At 36.5% G+C, this 23,642-nt stretch overlaps 2 protein-coding genes across 3 annotated transcripts in view; one reads left to right on the plus strand and one right to left on the minus strand.

Annotated features, from left to right (window-relative positions):
- Positions 1–5,515: 5,515 nt before the first annotated feature.
- Positions 5,516–23,642, plus strand: part of LOC136038232 (protein asteroid homolog 1-like) — a 29,485-nt gene continuing 11,358 nt past the window's right edge. The window contains exons 1-2 of one of the 2 annotated variants that reach the window (XM_065721337.1): positions 5,554–5,613; positions 22,475–22,525. The gene's annotated coding sequence lies outside the window, so the exon portion shown is untranslated. Of the gene's footprint in view, positions 5,614–22,474; positions 22,526–23,642 lie in introns of both variants that reach the window. The other variant, XM_065721338.1, reaches the window with a different exon arrangement.
- LOC136037583 (52 kDa repressor of the inhibitor of the protein kinase-like) lies at positions 13,031–13,816 on the minus strand. The gene has a single exon (XM_065720303.1). It carries the CDS (start codon positions 13,814–13,816, stop codon positions 13,031–13,033), a length of 786 nt encoding a protein of 261 aa, XP_065576375.1.

Consider the following 23,642-nt stretch of genomic DNA (forward strand, 5'->3'; position numbering starts at 1 on the left):
GAGCTGGTTATATTACCCTGGTTTAAGCACTTCTCACAGGTAAAAAGAAAGGAACGTCCAGAGGGTTTCTGCAGAGCAAGGACTATGTCTGCATTAATTGTAGTGCAGGCCGCAAGCATGCGGCTTAAGCAAAGGTGACAATCAAACGAAGGGCTGTCTTTTGTCGGTTCGTCACATAAGAGGCAGCTCAGATCAGGACCTGAGCAGTCATTTCTTTCCTCGGTGATATTTTCTATAGTATCCATAATTCTCAGTGCACTGCCAGGAATGCCTGGAGATTTGGATGAAAATTTTTCTACTGGGAAGATAGTGCTCTTTTTAAGGTGATCCTGGATTTTATCGTTGTTACTTTGCTGTTTCGGACTATTATTTTTCGATCTCAGTTTTTTCAGAGTAAAGGTTTTTGGGGAATCTTTTTGTGTACAAATTACGCACACAAAGATCTTCTTCAGGTCATTAGAGTATTTAGTTTTTCCACAACTAAAATGAGACCATTTATTACATTTGATACACTGCACGCTGCCTGTTTTGCTTGTAATTCTTTTTAAACAGGTACCACACTGCTCCAGATCCATTGTAAATATCGCTACTGCGTACACCGAGTTCAAATTGCAAAAAAGTCAATAGTAAATAAATCAAAACAATCGGATATTAAATGACTCTAGGGAAATCACTCAGGTTAATTCTTAATCAAAGTTCCCAAGGGAATTCTCACTCAAGAAGAAAAATGATCCGCTTATTCAAAATATAATCCCTTGGTTACTGAATTGAATATTAGCTGTAGGTCTGGTAAAGACTATAATCCTTTAGTAATAGGTTATATCCAAAAAAGGTCCTCACACCATGAACTCTCATATCATAGGATAATATCTCAAATCATAGGATAAAAAAGTTATTTTATAGAATTGGCTTTTAAACCGTATTGAATATGTTGCGCTAGCGCAGAGTTAAGTGCATTTTTACTTGAGACCAATAAATTGTGACACACCCAAAAGAAAGACAACACCCACAGAGAAAAACTCAAAGCAAAAATATGTTCTTTAAAGTTCTGTTTAAAAGCATTAGAAGACTCAGTAATCATAATTTATTTAAGTGAGTTCTCAAACTTAGGACTAGTCTATCGAATTGAGAAACCTGCTCTTGAAGTCGGACGTAAACCAAGCATGAAATGTTCACCATTCTAGCTAGGTCTAGGTCTAGGCCTGACAATTCGCTAAACTAAAGTCAGTTCTTTAGAACCCGTTTTAAGCCTGTTTATATCTAAGGTACGAGTGCTTTTCTTTTTTTGGTGACCAAAAATTTATAGGTATAAAAAATTAGGGATACCGAAAGCTAATTTCGGTGCTCAAAAATCAATAAAATGAAGTAGATGGCAGGGCTGCTCCTCCAGGATCAGTTTATTAAACAAATTACAAAAATTACTTGATAAAACCATTGTGTATCAGAAGTCAATAACATGAAAGAAAATTAATGAGGGAGAACTTCCTTTGCTGTACTACTTCCACCTTTCTCCTCCGAGAACGAAAATTGGAATTTATAAAGGAAATATTTGTTTTTGCTCAAATGTATCAAAAGTTGGTCTTCATTACATATCAGAAGATATGACCTGCCATCAATTTTCCTTCTTGGATTTTAGGTACAAATTAGGAGAAAGCTATCTTTACTTTAGTTATCTATACATTTCAAAACTAAGAATTAGCTACACTAAATTTAGATTCCAAGGTGCACCGCTTGGAGTACCGATGGCCCTATTTTATGGAAAACCAGGGTAATTGGGGTAAGAAGATGAATTTTAATTAAACAGAGTAGCGGATAATCCTGGCCATTTATTATTTTACAAAAAGAGGTAACAAAAAGGTGTAATTAAATATTGTAAATCTGAGAAACAATCATGATCAGTATCTAGTTTAAAAGGTTTACTTTACCAAATTAGTAAGTATAAATCTCTAAAATCTGGATAGGTTTGAATATCGAGCAGAATAGAGTACGAAACACAAAAACGATAAAATTCTACGATCAAGTAATGTAACGTATACACGATTTAAAAGTACGTCATGCAACGTGCTTAAAATACCAATAAAAAATGATGAAGAGTGAAAAAAACCTCATAACTCAATGAATAAAGTGAATCTGCATGCAAGTTCTAGATAAGACACTATAAAATAAAAAAAGATGCCGTGTGTGAGGTATATAAGTGTACATAATAGTATGGCAGTATAATAGCATAAAGCATATGCTGTGTATACCAGTATATGAAGATTGCAAGCGTTCCGCCTAAAAATAGTTCTCTACTACGTTTTCTAGTTTCTACTAAACATAGTTTTCTACTCTGACAAAAACACGCTATGTGCCACATCTTGTTACTTAAAAAATTTTTGGTGCACTAGGGATTCAACTTTCCTTCTTGATACTTTACGACTCCATATGAAGAATTTCTGGAAAACACACACATCCAAAATGTTTCTTTGGAGAAATATCGATTTCGGTTTTTTTCACAGATTTAGGGCGGAAAGCATTGCGTAATTTTCTTGAGCTTTTATAAAACGAATGTTAAAAACAAGGCACGAAATAAAAGTTAAAAAATATAACTAGACATATTTTAGAGTAAAAAAAAGCAAAGAGAGAGAAAAATAAGCCGATATTTGATTTTAAAAGTATCTACTTCTAGTTTCAGTGGTACTAGAATAAGCTGGTCTATTCAGCCTAGAATCTATAATTACCGTAGCTGGAATCTTCAACTGGCCAAGGTCCAGTATCTTCAGCCCTTTAATAAGAAGTACTGTTAAATCTTATAGAAAACTTACGAATATATAAGGTTGTGGAGAAAAACTTATTGCTATACTATTATTGCTAAATTAATAAGGCTCTTCATTAAACAAAACAGAGAAACACCATTGATTTTCAAAATAACACCAAAGATTACGAATTTCTAAAAGAACATGGCATGATACTACAAAGCAATAGACGAAAAATATTTTTGAAAATAGATGACTCTGTTCTTTTCACAAAGGTAGTAGATTAATTTATTGAACAGAAAGAGCCGTTAAGACCCAGAAAGAAAAGATGAAACATCACCCACCAAAAATATCACGAAATATCCAATAGCCATAATTAACATTTTATTTTGATTAGAGAAATAGACAAGAGTTTTGCGAAATAGAATATATTTTGGGGTGGGAGGATGTCATAAAGATAAGTCTAAAGGAAAAATGAACTTCTTGGGAGGGTATAAAGAGGGAGGCTTTGAATAGATTGGGATGGAAAAAGAGCGTGCGTAGCTGTGTTGGCCTAAGGCGGCTTGGTGCTGCGGTGAGTTGTTAGTAGTAATAGTAGTAGTAGTAGCAGTAGTAATTCCACAATAAGAGAAAACACAAAACAATGGAAGGAACAAGGCAAATTCACAAACAGTGAAATAAGAAAAAAAACATTAGGATTGCTCAGAGTAAAATGAGCAGAAAAGTTATTTTTTGTTCTTTACACAATGATTTACAATAATTTGTGTCTCAGCTCAAAGATTAGCATTTTCTTTTGGTTTCACTGGCCTGTAATTTCGCTTTTTTGTTGGTATTCCTATGCGTTATCTTATTGTCTTACTTGGCTTAGCAGAAATGTTAAACCTCTATTCTATGAAAAGAAAGAAGTTATATATATAAAAAAATGCCATAGATAATAATTAGATGTGATGATCAAAATATGTAAAAAGTCATAACACTAAAACCAGGAAAAAGACATAAGTAACAAGACACAAGACACGGACAAGATCAGAAAATATTTAATCCGCTGCAAAAGGCCATCTATGTTATATCGAGAGTTATTGTGGCTGAGCTTGTTTCTTTACCCTTAATGGGATAAAGCTTCTGTATTACTTTGAAGTTATTTCCATACTGATGTCTGCACGCTAAGGACAGATTTTTAGTTAAGTAGTATCTGAGAGAACTCCTCCAATTTCTAGCATAGGTCTTTCTCTCTGGGTATTTTTACCAGCGGTATCTTTTTTTCTCATGTAGATTGGCGCGGCATCTATTTTTTTAATTTCATATAGCAGCTATCATTAAGCTGTATCTGATTTTCCTGAGAACAAGCAGAAGAGGGGAAGGAACCCCCGCAAACGCCGCACTGTATCCGTCGGTATTAACTTACCTGCAAATTGCGGGGAATAGGTGAGGGGGTCCTTACACATCCCTTGTTCTTTCGTGATTTCGGATTTATTTGCGTGATTTGTTGCGTAACAAGCGTCTTAGGCAACAAGTAGAAGATTGGAGGAATCCACCGTAAGGGCCGTACGTACCTGCTGGTATTTAGTTACCCTTAAATTGTAGGGAATAGGTGAGTGGGTCCTTACACTTTCCTTGTTGCTGGACGGACTTAATATTTAAATAGGTGACCTTGACATATTTCCAATCGATAAAAACCTATGCTGTGATATAAGGTCTGTGATTTTGGACTTGCTGTGTCAATGTTGTTGCATATTTGCGATGGCCGATAAGCTCATTTTGGATCCCATATTAAATTTTTTGGTATATTTTCAGTAAATATCAGTACATTATTTTCAGTATATATTCTTAAGAAAAACTTAAGAATATATACTATTATTGCTAAATTAATAAGGCTCTTTATCAAACAAACCAGAGAAACACCATTGATTTTCAAAATAACACCAAAGATTACGAATTTCTAAAAGGACATGACATGATACTACAAAACAATAGACGAAAAATATTTTTGGAATTAGATGAGTCTGTTCTTTTCACATAGGTAGTAGATTAATTTATTCACCAGAAAGAGCCGTTAAGACCCAGAAAGAAAAGAAGAAACATCACCCACCAAAAATATCACGAAATATCCAATAGCCAAAATAAACATATAATTTTGATTTGAGAAATAGACAAGAGTTTTGCGAAATAAAATATATTTTTGGGGTGGGAGGATTTCATAAAGAAAAGTCTAAAGGAAAAATGAACTTCTTGAGAAGGTATAAAGAGGGAGGCTTTGAATAGATTGTTAATGGAAAAAGAGCGTGCGTAGCTGTGTTTGCCTCAGGCGGCTTGGTGCTGCGGTGAGTTGTTAGTAGTAATAGTAGTAGCAGTAGCAGTAGTAATTCAACAGTAAGAGAAAACGCAAAACAATGGAAGTAACAAGGGAAATTCACAAACAGTGAAATAAGAAAAAAAACATTAGGATTGCTCAGGGTAAAATGAGCAGAAAAGTTATTTTTGTGTTCTTTACATAATGATTTACAATAATTTGTGTCTCAGCTTAAAGATTGGCATTTTCTTTCGGTTCCACTGGCCTGTAATTTCGCTTTTTTGTTGGTATACCTATGCATTATCTTGTTGTCTTACTTGGCTTAGTAGAAATGTTAAACCTCTGTTCTATGAAAAAAAAGAAGTTATATATATAAAAAAATGCCATAGATAATAATTAGATGTGATGATCAAAATATGTAAAAATTCATAACACTAAAACCAAGAAACAGACATAAGTAACAAGACACGGACAAGATCAGAAAATATTTAATCCGCTGCAAAAGGCCATCTATGTTATATCGAGAGTTATTGTGGCTGAGCTTGTTTCTTTGCCCTTAATGGGATAAAGCTTCTGTATTACTTTGAGGTAATTTCCATACTGATTTCTACACGCTAAAGACAAGTTTTTAGTTAAGTAGTATCTGAGAGAAGTTCTCCAGTTCCTAGCATAGGTCTTTCTCTCTGGGTATTTTTACCAGCGCTATCTTTTTCTTCTTATGTAGATTGGCACGGCATCTATTTTTTCAATTTCATATAGCAGCATCTCTGTTGCCCAGTGTTGCCAGATTGGCTTGTTTCAAGCCCCGGTGGCTTATTTCTCTGGGCTGGGGCGGGCGTTTTTTTTCGCGGGCTTGGGGCGGGAAACTGTGCTTATTGTTTTTTAATTTGGTTTGTTTTGGGCTTTTTCTACTCAAAAGAATAATTTTTTTTTTTAGATTTTTTTCCTAGTTCAAGTTCATTCTTTTACAAAACTTTCGAGGAAAGAAAGCGAACGGATTTAAGGAAAAGTTTAACTATGCCCTACGATTCACTAAAAAAGAAGAAGAAAATAAGTAAAGTGAGTCACAAAGAACTATTTATTACGGGAGATTACTAGTTACAACTATTGAATAGAGACGTTTCAAACAGTTCGTGGTAACGAAGTGTAGTAAGGAGCGACCCGGCTCAATAGTAAACGAAACTCTAAAAAACGGGATGCTAAAAGATACTTCAAAAGAATTGAATTTTCATGCTGATTTTAAATATATAAGTTGTATCAAGTTTAATGTTTGCCATCAAAAGCTACCAGCCTGAGAAAATTTGCCTTTTGGAAAATAGGGGGAAACACCCCCTAAAAGTCAAAGAATCCTAACGAAAATCATACCATCGCATTCAGCGTATCAGGGAACCCTGTAGCAAAAAATTTTTAAGCTCCTATCTACAAAATTGTGGAATTTCGTATTTTATGCCAGAAAACAGATCACGGGTTCGTGTTTATTTGTTTTTTTTTCCCAGGGGTCATCGTATCGACCATGTGGTCCTAGAATGTCGCAAGAGGGTGCATTCTAACGGAAATGAAAAGTTCTGCCCCCCCCCCGACGCTCATTTTTTCCCAACGTCAACGGATCAAAATTTTAAGATAGCCATTTTGTTTCGCATAGCTGAAAACCATAAAAATATGTCTTTGGGAATGACTTACTCCTCCACAGTCCCTGGGTTAGGGGCTACAAGTTACAAACTTTGACCATTGTTTACGTACAGTAATGGTTATTGGGAAGTGTACATACGTTTTCAGGGTGATTTTTTCGGTTTGGGGGGGTGTGGTTGAGGGGAGGGGCTATGTGGGAGGGTCATTCCTTGGAGAAATATGTCATGGGGGAAGACAAATTCAATGAAAAGGGCGTAGGATTTTCTAGCATTACTATAAAAAAAACAATGACAAAATAAACATGAAGAAGTGTTTCAATTGAAAGTAAGGAGTAACATTAAAACTTAAAACGAACAGATATTTTTACGCATATGGTGGGTTCTAAAAATACTTTAGCATAAAGAGCGGGGTATTTAGGAGGAGATAAATATCTCGCTCTTTATGCTAAAGTATTTTTAGTCATTTCAACTATTTATTCTATGGCCTTTCTGATTTAGGGGTCATTCTTAAAGAATTGGGACAAAAGTTAAGATTTAGTTTAAAGAGCGAGGTATTGACGAGGGGACAAACTCCCTCATATACAAAATAAAAATATAAGAATATAAAAATTTGTTACGTAAGTTAATTCTTAAGTTACTTATATTTTTTACTAACAAAACGTTCGTTAAAAATTAGAAGTTCTAGTTGCCTTTTTAAGTAGCCGAAAAATTGGAGGGCAACTAGGCCTCTTTCCCCACCCCTTATTTCTCAAAATCGTCTGATCAAAACTAAGAGAAAGCCATTTAGCCAAAAAAAAAGAATTAATATGCAAATTTCATTTTAATAATTTATGTGCGGAGAGCCAAAATCAAACATGTATTAATTCAAAAACGTTCAGAAATTAAATATTAAAAAAAACTAGTTTTTTTTAACTGAAAGTAAGGAGTGGCATTGAAACTTAAAACGAACAGAAATTACTCCGTATATGAAATGAGTTGTCCCCTCCGCAATCCCTCGGTCTTTACGCTAAAGTTTGACTCTTTGCCACAATTCTACTATTTAAAACAATTAAAAACTTTAGCGTAAAGAGCGAGGGATTGCGGAGGGGACAACTCATTTCATATACGGAGTGATTTCAGTTCGTTTTAAGTTTCAATGTCGCGCCTTACTTTCAGTTAAAAAAACTAGCTTTTTTAATCATCTACAAAAGGTAAGACGCCAAATACGACATTGTGTTTGAAACAGATGGAGATGGACTTCATAACGCCCAAGCACTTTCCAAAAAAAAGTTGAAAATCCAACGAAAAAGCTTAATATTCTACGTTTTCCTGATTATTCTAGCAAATAATGTTGAAAATAAGACACGAAATTATTTTTTAATAGGAATATTTTCAGTTTGCACCTCAAGGTACGAATAGGAATTAGATAAGAAACCATCGGTTTCTTTAAAAAAAAATGTCGGAATTCTTCAGATTCTGTGAAATTCATATAAAAATGAGCTCCTTCAGTGGAGCTCCTTCAATGAGCTCCAAAACTAGGAGTCTTCGGACTGGAGCCTCACTGGTAAAAGAAACCGAATGATAAGCTGCATCTAAAAACCAAAATGCTGTATTACAAAACAATCAGCTTTTGATATGCATATTTTTCCTAAGGTGATGACACTGAATTTCTAAATTGCAATTAGCTTTTTAGTTTTGTAGCATTTTTTTTTGTCAAAAGCTGTACATTATATTTCATTTCTCAGAAATTATTTTTAATGTTTCTTGCTTGAGATATTAAGAAAATGTACCAAAAGTATTGAGAGCTTTTCAATCATTATGTTGATTCTCTTGAAGTTTTTTTTTCCTTTGTGATACGGAATTTCAAGCTTCAGTTATTTTCTTTTTTGCATTTTACCACTCTATCCAAAGAAGTTATTAAGCCTGTGTATTTCTAGGTGTGATATTTTGGTCACGATTCTGTTTTGCTCGCTAAAATTATTGTCCTTATTGAAAAGATCTCATTGCGTTTTCTGTTACTCGTGAAATTTTTGTTGTTGTATTACGATGTCAATGCACTAAGAATTAGCTAAAAGCCGCGTTCATTAAAACTAGGTGACAAGAAAAAAAGAAGGTTTTCAGTGAAAAATCTTGTCTTAAATAACCATAAAAGTTCAAAATACTTAGCTGCCACGTAGCTTAAAGTAATTTTTAGATTATAATCTTGCTTCAAAATAGGTTTCTAAAGAGATAAACATAAAGAAAATATAATATTTAGTGACAAATTAAAAAAAAATATCCCTTATTAGAGAGATAGGGCATGGGGAAGTGGCTTTATTTGTATAGGGCCATAGCTTTCGCAAGGGTATGGAGAAGCGGAAACTCTGTTGAAAGGTGTAAATTTGGAGGGAAAACTAAAACTGTAAGGAATACTAACGTATTAAGGTTTGCCTCGAGGGCTCGGCTGGGAAATGGCCCCTTTGTCTTTTTTATTTTGCTTTCATCTAAAATAGCAGCAGTTACAATTAAATCGTCCAACTTTGATCCTACGTCTGAGCACATGCTCTTTGATTTCTAAAGTCTCGAGTTTGAGAATTCCATGGACGAATTTGTTTCCAAGTAGACAGTTTCACTTTCGCACCATAAGTTTTTCAATGCTAAGGCTTAGCTTCAGAAAAAAAACCCTGAGTTCAAAATATTAAGCTGCCATATAGCTTAAGGTAATTCTTTTATATTTCAAACTTAAAAGCGGCAAAAAAAGTCAAGTATTCCCGTCTGCTGGGTAGGTTTATCCTTCTTCCCTGTGAATGTTGAGGGGAGATAAACAATAATACGACTCTTCCTGAAGTTTAAAGAAAAAACGATGAGAATAGCTTTCGGATTGAAAATTCAGCATTAATGTTGCATCCAGATGTAGCATTCTCCGTGGAACAAGCTTTCGGACACGCTCACTATAAAGTGAAGTCTCAAAAGTGGATTATTTCGATAAAATTTTTTGGGGCTTGTTCGGGCTTATTTTGAAAATCCCAGGGCGTTTTTTTATGCTGACAATGTGGCAACACTGCTGTTGCCATATCATTAAGGTGTATCTGATTTTCCTGAGAACAAGCAGAAGAGGGGAAGGAAATCCCTGCAAACGCCGTACTTTACCCGACGGTATTCCTTTACCCACAAATTGCAGGGAATAGGTGAAGGGGTCCTTACACTTCCCTTGTTCTTTGGTGATTTCTGATTTACTTGTGTAACAAGTGTCTGATTTACTTGTGTAACAAGATTTTTTGCGTAACAAGTGTCTTAGGCAACAAGTAGAAGAGGGGAGGAATTCACAGCATGGGCCGTGCTTACCTACTGGTATTTAATTTCCCTTAAATTGCAGGGAATGCGTGAGTGGCTCCCTACACTTCCCTTGTTGCTGGACGAACTCGATATTTAAATAAAAGATCTTGACATATTTCCTATCAATAAAAACCTACGCTGTGATATACGGTCTGCGATTTTGAACTTGCTGTGTTAATGTGGTTGCACACATGCGATGGCCGGTAAGCTCATTTGGAATCCCGTATAAAAAATTTTTCACCTGCAGTAAAAATTGTAAAAAGCCATGATGAAGTTGCAAAGAGAGCAGCCCAGTTTTTCCAAAAAAAGACATTATCAAAGAAAAAGAGATGTTATGGACTGAAGCGAAATGTCTTGCTCGAATGTCCACAAGGGTTGCTATGAGTGACAATGTTTTGGAAATGTTCAAATTGTTACAGACTTGCGATGACGATAAGATTGCTCTGCCTTCTTTCCTTATTTTTGAGCCAGAAGAACCTCGATCCCAGGTGAAAGTAAAGCGATTATTACACGCAAGATTACGAAAATGTGTAACAAATTAGACATTCTGATGGAAAAAAACCTCTCAAAAAGTAAACCAGTATTTGCTGAAGTCCCTGCTGAATGTATTTCCAAACCATCCTATGCCGTGATTGTCAAAAATCTACCAAGTAACCTAGCCAAACCGCAGTCAAGGAAGAACTTCCTAGAACAAGAATGTGGTGACATTAGCTCAAAAATTTTTGAGCTAAAGTGCACCCAAGGTGACTGGAAAGTTATCACTGCCTCCAAATGTGATGCTCATGCAATAAAGAATGCTCTTCGTAGCTCTAGCAGCCCCATTAGCGCTAAAGTTAAAAATCCTTATCACTTTGGAATAGTTAAACGTGTCCCAAATGATCTGACTTCTGATGACGTCAAGTCTCTCGTGCCAAATTATAGTTAAGCAAAGCATAGTGGCTCCACCAAATCTTTCAGGCTGAAATTAAAAAAAAAAGAGAATTTACTACGAGCAACGAAGTTCCCATTTGTGATCGGTTTCAAACGATTCCCCATTCAAGAGTTTTTGTTTCTATCCCTTCGATGCTATAAGTGCCAATCATACGGATAAATTTCAAGTGCATGTATAAACGAAATTTGTTGTTCCGTCTGTGGACAAAAAGGTCACGGGAGTTCTAAAACAGCCCCCTGCCAGAAACTGAAAAAATGTGCTCTTTGCAAATAAGAAAGCTACCCATGTTAGAGATACAAATGCCCTATTGCACAGACTCTGCTGAAAAATAAATCTAGTTCAAAATGAGATTGAGATGTCGAATTTTGTCGTGGAATATTAATGGAAAAGTTACCGATTGAATCCCAATTCTATCGCAGTTTTCGGAGTCCCATGACCTAATTCTGATTCAGGACTATTTCCTATCAGAAGACCGCCAAAGCCTGTTACCACTAGTTTCTAATTTTTATCTCCTCTTTCGTAGTGCAGTTGTGAGACAGTGAGAAAGACCATCTGGCAGTCTCGCTATCCTATCCCGATTCCCTTGCAAGTTATTAGCAAAGACTGATTACTTTATTGCCGCTAAACTTGAATATCATGTAGTAATTAACCTTTATCTGCCAACAAATTATAACAACAAACAAACTGATTCATGATTTGCGTCTGACTGCAAGCTTTTAGGTAGGTTTCTTAAAAAAGTTGCCTGTAAATCTGTTATCATCAGCGGAGATTTTAATGTAGATATAACAAACACAACGTCTCCCCGATCACAAATCTTTCGGGACTGCGTTCCTCCCAACTATTGTGTATGGCCTAAGAGTGATAACTTTTCATATATTGGGCCAATTTCCTCAACTTCTAACTTAGACCAGGGGCGGATCCAGCCTTTCGTTCTAAGGGGGGCGATTCTTACCGAAAAGAGTGGGGGTAGTGTCCTTTTTGTCGGCCACAAGGCTGACTTTATTTTTCACGTTTTAAGTTTCCCTGGCGGTCTCTTGTTTAATGAAAATGTGGTTTTCATATATTACAATAATGATTACAAAAACTGTACTTGATCAACTGACAACTGTTTACAAGCAAATTCAATCTTCCTGGCTCCACTGTTCGCAAACCTGTCAATTACTCTGTCAATGCTGATATCGATGTCGCGGTGCACATTAAGGAGGGCCAAACCACTGAGTCTAGTTTGCCCCATCTGTGCTCTGAGCCAGTTTTTCAGTTTGCGTAAAGTTGAGAAGCTACGCTCGGCAGATGCTACACTCACCGGAAGAGATATAAAAATATCAAGAAGTGAGCTGACATAAGGATATAGGTGCCTGTCACATTCCTTGGCAGTTTCTTCCACTGAACTAGGAAAAATACCTCCTTCTCTCTTAACTCGAAGCCACCTACTTCTCCGCACATGCACCTCTGCCAAAATAAGTGTTGCCGTGGTAGACGGCACGGTTAAGCCAAGAAGTTGACCGGTACATGCTAGAGATCTCTTTGACGGATGATTGCAGCAAATCATCGGTACAATTCACAATATTTGATGGCAGCAGTACGGTTAACCGGAAAGAGTTCAGCGTGTCTCTTGAGAATCGGCTCTTTAAGTCACTTATGACTGAGTCGAGCATAGGTATAAAAACAACACGTCGATAATATTCTTCAGGCGTAGTATGAGGAGGATTATTTCGATAAACCTGTCTTTGTGTAATCCTCGGAACTTCAACAGCCAATTGGATTTTATCTGACAATTCTTTTACTTGCTCGAATACTAATGCAAACTCTTCGTTATACGTTTCCCGTCGCTTTGCTAGAACATCCAAAAGATCGGAAACGTGGCCATCGGTAGCGCCCAAGTCCAAAGTCTTCTTCTGGAATAGCCGACTAAGAGGCAAGGTCAGAGCGCAAATACTGTGTAGACACTGAAGGGAAACCACAAATTCCGCACTATGTAACGCTGTGACAAGCGTCTTTGCCTTCGGAGCGGTTACTGATTCACTCCAGTGACTAATGTGTTCCAAAGCCTGGATGATTTTAGGAAGTTCGGACACAAACTGCATAAGTGACTCGTGTCGCTCGATCCACCTCGTCTCGCTGATTCCCGTGAGCTGAGCTTTTAGAACCTTATTCAAGACGTAATTTCTCTTCGCAGATGCATTAAAAATGCAACGACTTCTTTTACAATGCCTATGGCATTTCTGATGCTCGAAACAGCTGAGCTTCTTGACAAAGAAAGGTTCAGGGCGTGGTTAAAGCAGGGATAACGAGACGCATTTTTAGCTTTTTTCTGAATTTCGACTACAGCACCACAGTTATTTGATACCATCATTGCACACCCATCCGTCCCGATTCCAACACAGTCGAGTAAATTCAAACCCATTTCTTCTAAAAGGCTCAGAAGTAGCTGGCCAACCACTTTTCCGTTGACAGTCGGCTCTTTGTCTGCAGTGGAAGGTTCAAAGGTGGCATGATGAACGTCAACAAAACCGATGAAGTCCTGTAGTCTATGGTTATCGAAGGCATAGCAGAGAGCTAAATTAAGTTGCGATGAATGTGACACATCTGTTGCCTCATCAAAAATGATGCTGTAATACCTTGCTGACTTTACTCTTTCTAGAATGACACCTATAACTTCTTTCGCACAACAGTCAATCAACTGGTTTTGAGTTGTTTTGCTGATGTAGGTAGCATTTTTTCCTGATGTTTTTAGTTGTTCCTTTAATTTACTATCGCCACTTTCAGCACGATAACGTAGTAGTTCTCGGAAGTTTCCTTCATTGGAAAGTGGCATGTCATCCAAGTTTAAGCTGCCATCATCCCGATGGCCCCTCAGTGGAATATTCTGCCTTCCTAGAAATATGATTGATTCTAGAATCGGCTTAAGCCTCTCTCGGTTTTCTGTTACTTGCTTCATTCGCTGTTCGTTGACGCGATTATTTACAGATTCGTGCGGAGAATGGTAGACTCTTAGAAACGACTTTCCAGTCTCTACTGCGTCATGATGGTACTGGGAAGTATCATGTACTGTCAGGTCTCCATCTTTTCCCAGTAACTTAGCAAATTTTGTGACAGGCTTTGTGACCAGCTTTTGTAGGGGAACCTCTCTGTTTGAACCCCCCCCCTAGCCCCAGTTACAAAAAGAGGGCAGTATTTGCAAAAAAGGCCTTTCTGGGCAGCAGAATATACAAGCCAGTGGAAACTCTGCAAATGAGAATCGTTCAACTACCTTTTTTCGTCTTTCCCTCGCTTTAAATGAGCAGAATATGGCATTTAGCATCCAATTGGGAGTTTCCATGGCCTCTCCAGAAGCTCGCACTTTATTCGGTCGTCAATGGCATGTATTGTACCGATGTGGATCGCAATATCGTTTTCCGGAAACAGGGTAGGGGGCGGGGGTGTTGCTGGATGATCACTCTGAACGCTAACGGGGTTAACAGAAGATTGCAAAGTGTTAAGAATTTGCCCGTGTTCGCCACTTCCAACAGAACTAATTGAAGAGCTACTTGCAGTTACAGTTACACTATCTATTCTGCGAGACTTTGAAATGACAAAGCTGTCAAGCGTCTTTTGTCCGCGTTTTCCCGACATCAATATCGTTTAAACGACGAAAATCCTCGTGACACATACACATTCAAATTTCATTATACACTGGAACGAAATGTTTGTTTTGACACTTCAGATCCGGTTGCGTTGCGCAACCCCACCCACTTCCAATGTTTACATCGAACAGGGAGGCGAGAACTAGCTAAAATTTACCGGGTGAATTGTTGCTATGCTATGAGGTGACAAAAAATACTCGAGGCTAGCTTGATAGTGGAAAAGCTGTGGAATGAACGTAATGTAAAAAGGTTTTATAGTCTAGTTACAGTAGTTAGAACATGCGTTAATGCAGACTTCCGTAAGTAAGTCTGCATTAATTGCATTAACTGCACTTACGTTTCCGTAAGTGCAGTAGAAAAAATTACAGCCCGTCTAGGGGGGGGGGGCGATCGCCCCCATCGCCCCCCTGGATCCGCCCCTGACTTAGACCATGGTGTCGCTTCGTTTGGCAGTCACGAAGTCAAAGTTTTAAAAGAAGGATTCTACTCTGACCACCTTCCTATCTCTACTTGCTTTTACTTATCCCCACCTATGGCTCAAAATACAGAATCGAATTGGTTTTTCTACCGAGATTGGAAAAATATGTGAAGTGAGTCTTTCAGTAAAGTCTGTGACGAGATGCTGAGCAAAATCAAAGTGCCTTTCAATCTTTTATGTGATTGCGTTGTGCTACCACAAAGTGAAAAGAACATCTCAGTTGTGCTCACTTCCTTCTTGGCACAAATAAGTCACGCGCTCAAATGTGCTGACATAAGCACCGTTCCTCTTCGACGTGTTCGTGAAAAGTCTCAGCTAGAAGATTGGTCAAAAACAGTTGAACTCAATAAGTCTATCCGGCTCTGAGGTTCCTTTTGCTAGCAGCTTTATTTACCTGGGCATGCCTATTGGAGCAAATCTGAAAGAAACTGTAAACCTGGCAATTAAAAATCATGCCAGTAAGATCCGGGCTGCGTATGCCTCCCTGGCTTCAAACGTTTCGTATCTAAGTAGAGTTCACCGTCCTCAGTTATATAATAGCCTAACAGTTCCTCACTTACCTGCCTTTGCTGCTCTTTGGCCTTTCCTTAATTGTGGGAAGTAAGAGCAAGTTCTTCTCCTTTACTTTGAATTTGTAAAGTATTTAATGGAACTTCCAACTTGGACAAGCAACTCTTTTCCACAAAGAGAGTATCAATTGGTAAACCCAGATGGGGTTATTGAGAAGCGTATTTGTGATTTCTCTACCGAAACCCAGAAGTCTTCCCATCTTTGGTCATTTTTGCTTGTCCCTTGTTTGTAATTATCAAAGTGTGTTTTTATTTCTGTTGTCTCTCTCTTATTTTTTTTTTGATTCTTACTCTGTTTTTTTTTTCTAAGCTTTCTGCCCAGTTTTTTTGTAATGGGTTATAAATAAAATGATGATGATGATGATGATGATGATATATAACTATGATAATAAGTACGCATACATGCAAAAAGAAAGCAAAAGCTCTGACACACTATTAAATAAATAGCTAGCTAATAACGATCAAATCCCAGAAATGAAAGAAAAAAAAGATCAAGAGAAGGAAAATTGCCCGAAAATGAAATATAAGCGAAAAGAAAAAATGATGGAATACTTTCTCTAAATAACCGGTGACATTAAGCTTTCACTCTGAATGCCAACCTTTCTTAAACTGAGCAATTTCATCAAATACACTTATATTAGTGCCATTTCTTCAAGATTCGTGAAAATTCTTTAAATGCATTATTTGTCTTTTCATGAACGAACAAAATATTCTCAAAAATCAGTAATGGCAACCCTGGTCATTACTTTTCTCGAAGGCACCGAAGATTATTAGTTCCCAGAGATGACGTAGCAGCGTGTAAAATAAAGTATTTTTTGAGATGGATGGGACTGCTCTTTTCAATTCCATATTGGATTAACTTGTTAAAACCGGGGATGACCGTTAATGTCAATATAGGAAAGAAGAAACACTACCAATCAAAACACTATTGTATTTGAAATAAAAATTTAGGGGATATCATCCATCGTATCTAATGAAAGCCTAAACAATTGCCAAAATAAGCTACAGAAGAAAGAGTTGGAAAAGAAAAGGCGTAGAATGGCGCTTGTCCATTTTTTTTCTTAATGAAGCGAGAGTCTTGCAGTTGTCCCGCGATGGGCTGTAGACATTGACCCTAGATCGTCTGACGTGGAAGTCAGGTTAGCTTAGGTTGCTGCCCTATATGTCTCCAGGCGTAGGAGTGACAAAGTCTAAGTCTTAAGTAAATGGAAACAACGAACATAATAGGAATAATTCACAGTCAGTGAGGTTAAGGAACAAGTATAAGAATTGCTTCATCGTCCTAAGTGCACAAAGAGTAAATATGAAATTTTATATTTTTTATGAATACGAAAATTTGCGAAAGGACGGCTGACCAGAAGTCTCGGCTTAAGTTTTTTCGATTTTTCTTGGTCTTGCTGAAATCTTGAATTTTTCTGGTTACAGCCGTGTTTTTTTTTTCACGTTTAACCAAGCATGATCTTAGAACTTATTCTCATTTACTAAAAAAAAGCAATTTTCGCTGGATTAGTAAAAAAAATAGGTAAAAAAAATGCCGTAGTTAGTACACGAAGACAACGACGGAAACAATGGAAAATCATAAGAATAATAGTGTAGGAAAACAGCAAACTTCAAACTTTGATAGTAAATTAATGCAGCTGCCAGCTCTTATCAAACAGTTCGTAGTAAAGAACTGTAAGTAAGAGCCGAGCCGGCTCAATAGTAACCGAAACTCTAAAAACCGACATTTGATATTAATGGATACATCAAAAGAATCTTATACTGAATACAATATATCAGTTCCATTAAATTTAGTCTTATCCATCGAAAAGTTACAAGTCTAAGAAAATTTGCCTTATTTTCAAAAAAGGGTGAAATACCTCCTAAAAGTCATAAAATCTTGATGAAAATCACACCATCAGATTCAGCGTATCAGAGAACCATATTGCAGAGCTTTATAGCTCCTAACTGCAAAAATGTGGAATATGCATATTTTTGCCAGAAGGAAGATCACGGATGCGTGTTTATTTGTTTTTCCCCCAGGGTTGATATTATCAACCCAGTGGTCCTTTGCAAGAGGACCACTTTGCAAGAGTGCTCATTAAAAGAACATAAATTAAAAGTTCTAATGCCCTTTTTGATTGGCCGACAAAACTGGAGGGCAACTAGGCCCCCTCCAACGCTCATTTTTTCCCAAAGTCACGGGATCAAAATTTTGAGATAACCATTTTGTTCAGTATAGTCGAAAAATTTAATAACCATGTCTTTAAGGACGAATTAAACCCCAGCAGTCTCCGGGGGAAGGGCTGCAAGTTATGAACTTTGCCCATCGTTTGCATATAGTATTGGTTATTGGGAGGTATGCACACGTTTTCAGGGGGAATTTTTCTGGTGGGAGAGGTTCAGGGAGAGAGGTTTACATGGAGGATATTTCCATGGATAAATTTTTCAGGGGGAAAGAATTTTCCATGAAGGAGACGCCGGACTTTCCAACAAAATTTAAAAAAGATCAAAAACTAAATAAAAAATAAGTTATTTTTATTTAAAGTAAAGAGGAACATTAAAACTTAAACGAACAAGAATTATTATTTATATGAGGGAGTGTGACCCCTTGTCAATACCTCGCTCTTGATGCTAAAGTTTCTTTAGTACTTTTAAAAGAGCTATTTATTCTAATCAAACGGCCTTTGTGATTCAGGGGTCATCTTAAGGAACTGGAACGAAATTCGTACATTAGCGAAAAGAACACATATTATCATTATGTAAACTTCAGAAATATAGTAACATCAGTCATATAGAAATATCAGTCATATAGAAAATATAGAAATATCAAGTCAATCATAGTTCTGACTATTTCCGAGCGCCGAAGGTCTGTAAGCAGTCAGTAAGCAATAAGCAGTTTGTCAGTAAGCAATTGTAAGATTGTCAAGCAATCGGAATGAGCTCATTCTTTTTTGGATAAAAACTGTCTTAGGAACAGGGTTGGTTCTGGTCACTCTTGCGGTCAACACAAATTCTTAATTAGCGCTCCCATCCCTGACCCCCAAAAATTTGTAGACCAAACTTTAATAAAATTCTGTTCATTTAAATCTGACATTTCTAACTTAAACCAATGTTAAATTATTCATTATCTCGTCACTATTGATTGCTTCTAATTCTTCGTGTTCTAAAATGAATTAAATTCCGTCTACTTACTTTTATTTTCTAGGAATGGTGATGAAGATATGAGAAAAATAAGAGTTTCGGATTCATTCTGCTTGCACTTACAGCCAACTGCGCCCTCTGCTTTATTCTAATAAAGATGGAATATCAAAATTACAAAATGATTGTAACCGCTGATTACTTGTTTGAAATTTCTCGCCCCTAAAATCTTTGCGCCCGGGGCACATGCCCCCTCTGTCCCCGCCCTCTAAAACCGCCTCTGATTAGGAGAGGAAAAAATTGATGTTACGCTATTTTAAGCGGTGAAATGGATAAAATCCGACTCTATTTCTGAAGCTTTACTTTTGGTGAATGTACCTTTTTTTCTCACGCATGTATCACGCATAATATTTTCTGTTCGTTTTAAGTTTTAATGCAGCTCATTACTTTCAGTTGAAAAACCTTTTCATATTTATTTTTTCATTGTGTTTTGTCTAAATAATGCTAGAAAATCCTGCGCCCCCTTCATGGAATTTCTCTTCCCCAAGGAAAAATTCCTCCAAGGATAGATCCTTCCACGTAGCTCACTCCTCTCCCCCCCCAACCAAAAACATCCCCCTGAAAACGTCTGTACAAATCCCAATGACCATTACTGTACGTAAACGCTGGTCAAAATTTGAAACTTGCAACCCCTCCCCTGGGGACTCCCTCCCTTGGGGACTGCGGGAAATTAAGTCATCCCCGAAGACATGGTTACTAAGTTATTCGACTATGCTAAACTCATTCTAATCGAAACGAACTTGGCTCTACAATAAGCTTGAATTTTGTCTGAATTCTTTAAGAGTGACCCCTGAATCACAAAGACCGTAGAATAAATAGTGGAAATTACTAAAAACACTTTAGCATAAAGAGCGAGATATTGTGGAGGATAAAAACCCCCTTATATACGTAATAATTTCTGTTCGTTTTAGTTTTTAATGCTACTCCTTACTTCCAGCTGAAATTATTTTTCATTTATTTTCTCATGTTTTTTTTTTAAATAATGATAGAAAATCCTGTGGCCCCTTCATGGAAATTCTTTTCTCTCGTGATAAATTCCTCCACGGAAAGATCCTCCCACGTAGCCCCCTTCCCCGAACTACCCCCTCCCCCCTCATCACGAAAAAGTCCCCTTGAAAACATATGTTCACTTCCCATTAACCCTTACTATTTGTAAACAATGGTCAAAATTTGTAACTGGCAGCCTCTCCCTCGGGGACTGTGGGGGATTAAGTCGTCCGAAAAGACATAATTATTAGGTTTTCAACTATGCCGAACACAATAGTTATTTCATAATTTTAATCCGGTGAATTTGGAAAAAATTAGCGTGGAATGGGGCCTAGGTGCCCTCCAATTTTATTGGTCACTTAAAAATGGCACTAGAACTTTTAATTTCCGCTAGAATGAGCCCTCTCGCGAAATTCTAGGACCACTGGGTCGATACGATCACCCCTGGGAAAGAACAAAAAAAAAAACAATAAACAAAAAAACACGCATCCTTGATTTGTCTTTTGGCAAGAAACACAAATTCCACGTTTTTGCAGATAGGAGCTTGAAACTTCTACAGCAGGGTTCTCTGATACGCTGAATCTGATGATGCGATTTTCGTTAAGATTCAATGATTTTTAGGGATGTGTCCCCCTATTTTCTAAAATAAGGCAAGTTGTCTCAGGCTCGTAAATTTTGATGGGTAAGACTATATTTATACTTGAAATCAGCATAAGATTGCGATTCTTTTGAGGTAACTACTGGTATCGAAATTCCTTTTTTTTAGAGTTTTGGCTACTATTGAGCCAGCTCGTTCCTTACTACAGTTCGTTACCACGAACTGTAGTATATGTCTTCTATGTTATCTTCTATCCCCTATAAATAAAGACGGAGCAGATATAAGAGCTTGAAAACACTTATCCAAAGCATTGTTTGGGCTCTTCTCAAAGTTTGGGTTCTTATTATTTGAATCCATTTCTAAAAGTTCTGTTCACCAAAATCCGCTACTTTTTAAATAGCAAGAACCCTCCAATCTCAAATCTATGTTTTTTTTTAACTTAACTTACTTGCTTTTTTAGTATTATATTCTGAGTTTTTCTTATCAGAGGGGGCTACTGTTCCCTTCATTGTCGTTGTGCAAAACTTTAACTTCTATAATAACACTGCTTCGAGAAAAGGGCTGAAGCTGATTTCATCAACTAGTAATATAAATTTTAAAATGTGAGAACATGCTTCATTATATCTCAAAACCATAAACAAAAACATGAATACCTTATAAATTCTAAATCTTAAGCTGATCTACAAGTGCGAATGAAGAAGTTATTACTTAATTTTATTATTTGATGCTGCGTGTACTTGTTTTTCCTTTTCTTCTTTTGTATTACTCCGCTTTTCTCTTTTTTTTTATGAGTGGGAAGAAATAAAATTATTTAATTATTATTATTATATAGTTCAATCCAAAAGTATTTGGAAAATAAGTTTGGAAATATAAATTTGGAAAATAAAATCACTAATCAAGAGGTTTGTGGAAAAAAAAACTGTAAGTAAGGAGCTGCTCGGTCCAACAGTAGCAGATACTCTAAAATACGTGATCTTGATAACAATATATACACTAAAAGAATTGGCCTTTTTTCCTGACTCCAAATATGAAAAATTCGTTATGTGAACTGGTACTCAATTAAAATTATAATTGTATAGTCACAAATAATAGTACGCACGGCACATGTGCATACATTTATCGGGAGGGGCTAGAAAAATAAGTAAAACAGCTAGAAGTACACAAATTATATAAAAATAGATTTGAATTTAGAATTCATCAAAATTCATCAGAATTTATAAAATTCTGATGAATGTGTGACAGTTTTAAACTATTTTACGTCAGTTTTCAATTTAAAACTATATTTCTGTAAAATCTTATAAAAAAGGATTTACAAGAGGCAGGAGCTCAAAACACTTTCTCTGGGTTTTATTTGAGCTGGTCCAATATTTTCGAAAGCTATGCTCCTGTTACACAAAGTTTGTTAAAATTCAGGATAGACCTGTGGTGTCTGGAGGGGATGGAAGTTAATATTTTGAAAGATGCACCCGGAGCGTAATGAGACGCTTGATTCCCTTCTCGGACACATTGCAATACGTGGGGACACAATGGAACTAAAGAATAGAAAAGTGACATTTTTTTTTAGAAATTTGGGACATAAAAAAGACAAATTCTGTAAATTTATTACTTAAAGCGAAACGTTTTCGAATTGGACATAGATTTTGGTTAAAAATTTTTCTCTTCCTCAAAATAGTGCATTTCTCGTTTCTTCTTTTTTTGGAGCATCCAAACTTTGCCAGAAATGTCGTAAGTAAAGGATTTTCTCCAAAATAGGCGATTTAGATGTTTATACGAGTTTCATTCTTTAACACCAAGTCATACGTATTGACTTTCGTACTTACGTATTGAATTACGAGGTTTTATACGTATTTTTTTCGTTGTCATTATATTTGATTTTAAACGCACCGGAGCGTGATCAGACGCTTCATTCACTTTTGAATTTGTTGTGTCCTAGCTACCAAAGCCCAAAGATAGTGAAATGCCCCTCTTTTAGAATATTACCTTTTTTTCAACTGAAAATACAATGACATCAATACTTCCAACATCCAATAATTATCATATACAACATTTAAGTTGTACTTTTCCCCTCAATGGTTGAAGAATGAATGCTCTAACGACAAAAACAACATGATCAAATGATTGTGTGTTGTTTGTCAGGTCTAAGTCGAGCGTTTCATTTCAGTTGGATTTTCGTAATCAATGAGTAAGGCTGAATGCAAGAATCACTGTGAAGGTAATGACAGTTTTTTTCATTTTGATTATATAGAAAGCAGATTTTATAAGAATGAATTTCGTTTTCATTATTGACTGGTCTGATTACGAAATTCATTCATTTTTTTTGCATAATGATTTAATAACATCTTTGAATGAAATGTGAAAAAGCCTTTGAAATTAAATAATGTTTTATAGTTGAAATGTGAGGAGGGTAAAATTCTAGTTAAGTGACTTCTTGCAATCATGGAAAGGGGTTAGGTTAGGAAAATGAAACTTTCAGGGATGGGTCTACAGGCTAAAGTATGTCCCGGGAAGGTATTTTGAAGTACGTACCTCCATTCCTTCTCCCTCTTAAGGGCCCTGAATTTTGATGACCTTTAAAAATATGTGCGCTGTAAAAGTGAAACTTCGCAAAATAGATCTTCTGCTTGAATGAAAGTACAACAAAATTGTTTTCAGCTTCACAACTTTTGCTCAATTCAATTTATAAGGTTTTAAAGACATGCAAATACATTTGCTAAATTTTGAAAAAAAAAAAAATGATATGGCTCAGAATTATACTCAAATAACAGGAATTGCATTTTTAGAACTAAAGGCAAAGAAAAAGCAACCAGTAACTGAAAATTAAGGTAAAATGTTGTTTTGTCAAAATTTCAATAGGTATAGACTTGTCATGCAGGCACATTTCAGGGCCCTTTAGAGGGAGAAGGAGTGGTGGTGGGTACTTTAAAACACCTTCCCGGGATATAATTAGCCTGTAGACCCATCCCCAAAAGTTTCATTTTCCTAAACTAACCCCTTTCCGAGATAGCAAGAAGTCACTTAACTAGAATTTTACCAGGAGGAGTAATAATGTGGGTGAAGAGGAAATAATTAGCTGCACGGTCAAGATAGCCTAGTGTAGCCTAATTAATTGCTTTTACTCATCAAATAAGTCCATATATTATGGTCTAATGAACGCCGGGTAAATTTTTTACAGTCCATATAATTGTCTTACCAATTAAGTGAACGTACCACTCGATGCCTTTTTTTTATGCTCTTTTCGAATATAATAATCGCTTCTAACGAAAATTCCAATTTAAGCACTTATTAACCTAACCTAACCCAACCTAACCTAACCCAAACTAACCTTATTA

This window comes from Artemia franciscana, chromosome 17 (genome assembly GCF_032884065.1).
Source record: "Artemia franciscana chromosome 17, ASM3288406v1, whole genome shotgun sequence".
Lineage (NCBI taxonomy): Eukaryota > Metazoa > Arthropoda > Branchiopoda > Anostraca > Artemiidae > Artemia > Artemia franciscana.